At 47.3% G+C, this 5,825-nt stretch overlaps 1 protein-coding gene across 1 annotated transcript in view; it reads left to right on the top strand.

Moving 5' to 3' along the window:
• The window catches only part of mecp2 (methyl CpG binding protein 2), a gene marked incomplete at its 5' end in the record, with an annotated part of 10,832 nt that extends 8,982 nt beyond the window's left edge, over positions 1-1,850 (top strand). Inside the window, one exon of the mRNA XM_080031630.1 lies at positions 1-1,850. This exon is cut by the window's left edge and continues 645 nt beyond it. Within this exon, the coding sequence (XP_079887756.1) occupies positions 1-1,425 (1,425 nt within the window). The 3' untranslated portion in view covers positions 1,426-1,850.
• Between the last annotated feature and the right edge of the window lie 3,975 nt (positions 1,851-5,825).

Here is a 5,825-nt window from a genome sequence, read left to right as displayed (position 1 = left end):
CACCACCACCACCATCATCATCATCACCACAGACGCCAACATTCCTCTGGCTCCACAGTGGATCAACCGCCCAAGTCTCCAAAATCACCGAAATCACCGAAATCTGGACTTCCGGGACAGTCCGCCGAGGTGCAGAATGTTCCCAAGCTCCTAGTCCAACACTCCCACACGCAGGGCAAGTCTACGGGGCAGTCGGGACAGCTTTCCGTTTCACCCCAACCCCAACCCCCACCCCCACCTCAACCCCATTCCCATTCCCGACACCCTGCCCCCCAACCCTCTCCCTCAAGGCCTGTCCCTCCCCAACAAAGACCCACCACACAGGAGCACCATCCCCCTTCTTCTGCAACCCACAGTCAACCCCTGAAAACACAGCCACAGTCCAAATCTGCGTCCCAATCTCTACCGGAGCCGAGGCAGCCTACTGTTCCATCGCGACCCCAAACACAACCGCAGCAACATCATCCCCCGAATCCCAGCCAACCCCAAACCCATTCTAGATACCCGGCTCTGCACCCCTCTCCTTCCAGGCATGTCCTCCCCCATCAAAGACCCACACAGGCCCAGCAAAGACCCCAGGAGCACCCCCCGTCTCAAGCCCACAGTCAACCCCAAAAAACGCCCTCGCAATCGGGCAGCCACCATACTCCGCTCAGGGGCCAGATCCAACCTCGCAATGCGCCGTCTTCTCAGCCCGCATCTATTCTACACATGCACCAATCGCCCGGCAGCCAAACGCAAAGGCATCCACACACACAGTCCACCGCAGCCGCCACCGCATCACTCCAATCGCAACACTCCCAGCCACAGAACAGGCCGTCGCAAATACAACAGCAGCCGCAATCTAGAAGCCTGCAACAAATTCAACCCCAGTCGAGATCCCAAACAGGAGTCCAGCCCTTATCCAGAACGCAGCTCCCCCCTCCCTTACAACCAAGGCATCTATCGCAGCCTCAACAGCCCACCAGACAACCGCAACAGTACAGACCCCAACAAGCCAGACAATCCAGTTCCCAATCGACAACACAGCAGGCACACCTACAACAGAGGAGTCAGACCCTAACCCAGCCTTCCAGACCCTCCACGGAGCTCCAACGGGCCCATGTTCAACACCTCTCCACCACCACTACCAGAGGGGAAGGCCCGGTCCAGAGCGAACAGCCCCAGGATCTGAGCACGTCGCGGCCCAACCGAGGGGGCCTTCAGTCGGGCGCGGAGAGTCGAGCGGAGACGGGGCTGGTCGTGGTACCGGAGACTAGAGAAGGTTTAGGAGCCGATAGAGGGTCCAACGCCAACAGCACCGCCACCAGACCTCCAGGGGGCTCAGGGGGGGTCGGTCCCATCGTGCCCCAGTCCGCCGTGCCCTGCCCCAGCCGCGAGGAGACCGTCGAGTCACGCACTGTGGTCAGCGAGAGGGTCAGCTGATCGGATCGACGGATCTGATTGGTTCGCTGATTGTTTTTAGACTGACGGACTGAGTCAAAACAACGAGGAAGAGGAACGTGTCTGCGCTGTTCCCTGGAGGTTCATGTCGTGACGGGAAATCACTGTTAGAATTTGCAGAATTTGCGAATTATGACGATTTTTTTTTGCAAAAATAAGCGAATTGTCAACATTTGTAAAAGTAGCAGATTATGACAGTGGTTTGCGTTGATAGATCTTCAAGGTTTTACTAGTAGGAATGTCAGATTCTGTCTGGAGACTCTGTAACGTTTGTGGACCGGACGCCGAGGGACGGACGGACGGACGGACGGACGGACGGACAGATGTCTTTTTCTAGGAAAAATCAACAAAGATGAAAAACCGATAAAGAAGTGTGTGTGTGTATATAATCAAAAGGCAGCTGTTGTGTCCCGCTAGTCTGAGTGGGGGGGGGGGGGAATGGGGGGGTAGAGGGGGGGGGGAATGGGGGGGTAGAGGGGGGGGGGGGGAGTAGTTTGGAGCTAACGCTTAACAACACATTACTCTGAACGAAAAGTTGCTTCCGGAATATAACCTCTTTTTTTATTTAGTGTTTTGATAGTTTCTTGTTTCTTTCTTGTTAAACGGCTTTAAACTGATATTATTATCGACTGACGCTCCCTTACTCATCGCCGCGCTGCTGACCGACTGACGCTCCCTTACTCATCGCCGCGCTGCTGACTCTCTTATTTAAACCTACAGACTGACGCTCCCCTAACCCCACCCGGGCCTGTTCTAACGATGTGAGTCCCCTAACCCCACCCGCCTCTGTTATGAAGATGTGTTTGCACCTTAAAATGGTTTCGTAGAAATCTAAATATTATTTTTATTATAATTTTTTTTTTTGTTCTCCGTTTGCCATGAAGCCCTCGATAAACAAAGAGGGGGGGGGGTCGGTTATGGCTCCTCCCACTTCCACCCCGCTGGTAGCCAATCAGACGGACACATTTCCAAAGCCGTTTGAAATATTTGAACAAAACAAGGAGCTCTGGATTTCCTCCTATCAGACCCTTATAAGGCCATGTCCACACGTCCACGGATAATTTAAAAAAAACGCATTTTCCCCTTTGTTTGAAAGAATCCCGTTTTGACGAGGGTGTTTTAGAATATCTCTCAGTACACACGACGAAGCAGAAACGATTGAAGACAGTGCAGTGATGATGCCAGGCCACTAGGAGGCGCTAATGTGCCACGTCAGACACCATAGAAGAAGATTTTAGGGGCGACTGTGTCTCAGTTGGTAGAGCGGGTTGGCCAACGATCCAAGGGTTGGCGGTTCGATCCCCGCCCGGCCACCTGTGTCATGGTTGTTGTGTCCTTGGGCAAGACACTTCACCCACCTTGCCTCGTGTGAATGTGTATGATTACTGTATGTTTGAGGTGGTGGTCTGAGGGGCCGTAGGCGCTGAATGGCAGCCACGCTTCCCCAGGGCAGCTGTGGCTACTCTCGTAGTTTACCACCACCGGTATGACTGTGTGTGAACGAATTGAACCAGGAACCCTGTAAAGCGTCTTTGAGTGCCTAGGCAATAAAGCGCTATATAAAACCTATCAATTATTATTATTATTATTATCGTGAGCTTTGCACATTGGGCGACTTCTTGACTGAGCGGCAAAATGAAAACCAACCTGGAAATGAGCAGAAGTGAAAACCAAAGTGGATCCATGTTTGTGCTGAATATATTGATTCTCCTCCGATCGGCGAAGTAATGTTGTAGTGAAGCTAGGTTGCCTTGGAAACTATCATTAAGCCTAGCAGTAGCTAACGGAAAAGCAGCTAACGGACCAAAACAAAGTGTCTGGCTTGTGCACTTTATTGGGAACGTAGACTCGATTCTATACACACACTGTGGGGACTTCCAGTTTCCCCTGTCCCCACAGATACAGAAATACAGTTTTTCCCCAAAAAATTTACCAGTTTAGGTTCCAAAACGCTCCGGCTTCAGTGTCCGGTTGGGACGTTTGCACGTGGACAAAAGGAAAAACAGAGAGAGAGAGAGAGAGAGAGAGAGAGAGAGGGTGACTGACATACCTGTGTACCTGTGGACATGGCCTTCTAACTGCCTCATAATCAGAGGCAGGTGTGCGATAGGAAAGAAAGCTTCTCGTTTATTTACACGTTTGTTTGTTCTTCCATCTTAGAGATTCTTCCGTTCGGCTTCATCGTTTCTCTTCTAATGTCCAAACAAACCCACTGAACAGTAGCTCTGATTAAAGGTGCAGTCAGAGATTCTGGAGGACGCTTGTTGATAAAAAAATCACTTTTAGTCAAAATCAGTGAATATCTCCTCATGATCCTCTACCTGTCTGTACTGTGAGTGTGCAAAGGGACTGTGAACACTGTAGCTTGTAAACATGCCCGTTTACAGAGCCTAGGCTGTGTATTAACATGCCCGTTTACAGAGCCTAGGCTGTGTATTAATATGCCCGTTTACAGAGCCTAGGCTGTGTATTAATATGCCCGTTTACAGAGCCTCGGCTGTGTAGCGTATTAACACCAGATTTTCACTGATTTGCTCAAAAAGTGAATTTGTCAACAAACGTTCTCCAGAATCACTGACTCCACCTTTAAGTTAGTTTGTTAGTCTTAAGTAATGAGAGAGTGGGACATCGATCTTGTGTCTTCATGTTGAATGTATGAAACAGTTTGTATATCGCATGTCGCTCTGCGGGCCTTTTCAAACAGCAGAGGGCCGGTGAGATACCTGAAGATAAAACCCCACCGTTTGACTGTTTCACTGTTTTGAGATGACAGCTCCAGAAATGTCTTATTTTGACATGTCTGGGTGAAGAACCAGACAGTGGTTTACTCTGAAAGCAGCTATGGGCCCCGTGGCTATACGTCACAAACATGAACCTGTGTGTGTGTCAAAGGCTGTTGGTCTGGACATGAGAGAGAGAAAGAGATGGAGAGGAACTCAGAAATGAGAAAGGGTTCATTGTCATTTCATAGGAAAAAGGAATACAAAGAAATGTGTGATGCATTTCAAGTGATGCATTTCAACAATAAAAACACAAGAGACAGGACATTCGGTGGGATAAATCGGCAATAAGTATCTATACAGAACATTCAGTTGGATAAAAATGCAGTAAATAAAGAAATTAATATTAAAGTTTTTAAACTGCCAGCTAAACCAAATGCAGGAGAACTTTCAAAACTTGCTCGGGCATGTGTATCTGCATGAATCTGTCCATATGATACTCACCCTGATAGAGAGGTGACGATATGATGGATTGGGATACTACAAGCAATGGGATATGTTCACCAAAACTCATCCTTCACCAAAACCAACACACAATCAGAAAAATATATTATGTGCAATTTTAATCTTTATTTTGTATTTGACATTTGTGCATTTCTGTAAATATACCAGATTTAGACAGAAGGATAGTTTTCGTCTGCAGTCCCTGGCCGGATGTAACAATAGGTTCCCTTTGTAAAATCAGTGTTCTCAGTTTTTCAGTGAGTGAAATGCACCCTGGGAGTTGTAGTTTTTGGTCAGTTTTAAATTTTTATGATGAGGATTTTTTTTTTTTTACAAAGGTTGCGTTCCGAATCGCATACTTTCTACTATATAGTATGTAGAAAAAAGATTTAGGATGTCCCGATTCTTGTGGCCAGATTTAGGATGGTTAGAAGTACCCGGATGTCCTACTTCATGCGGCCAAGATTGTTAGTGTTGAAAACTGCATCCTATTTGGGCGATTCTGACCCACAATCCAGTGCGCACGTGAAGTGACGTCACATCGACGAAGCCTCCATATGAAAACAAACGGGGATGCGACGGATATAAAAGCAAGAGGCAAGATCAAGGCGCAGTGTTATGATGAAATAAGAGAGTAAAGTATGTCCCAATAGTATGCCTACTGCATCCTAACTAGATTCTTTTTATCATCGGATGTAGTATGTAGAATAGAGAGAAGAAAGAGTATGCGATTCGGAACGCAACCAAAGTTTTGCTGCATCATTTACCTTTTATTTCCATTCAGACCGAGGCGCCATTGTTACATTTACGGCTTCCCTCAATGTAGATGCATAGGAATAGAGCACAGTGTCGTCAGCATACAAGTGCATTTCACAGAACTTTGATGAATGAGGTACATTTTATTGCTGTTACATACATGATGTTATAATGTTATTTATAAACAGGGTAAGACGAATGGGGGCCTAGGAATGACCCTTGTGGAACACCGTTAGTGACTTTCAAAACAGAATGGATTATGTGGAGTCAGTATATTGCGTTTTTATTTGTAAGATAGCGTCAGTTCAGTGAAGATAGGACGTAGGCACACGCCGGGATGATATTCATATTAAAAAACAAAAATAGTAACAATGATTTAATTATTCTAAACGAGAATGTAAA

This window comes from Ammodytes marinus (genome assembly GCF_949987685.1).
Source record: "Ammodytes marinus genome assembly, chromosome: 7".
NCBI classification, from domain to species: Eukaryota; Metazoa; Chordata; class Actinopteri; order Uranoscopiformes; family Ammodytidae; genus Ammodytes; species Ammodytes marinus.
This window is presented reverse-complemented; position numbering and strand designations above follow the sequence as displayed.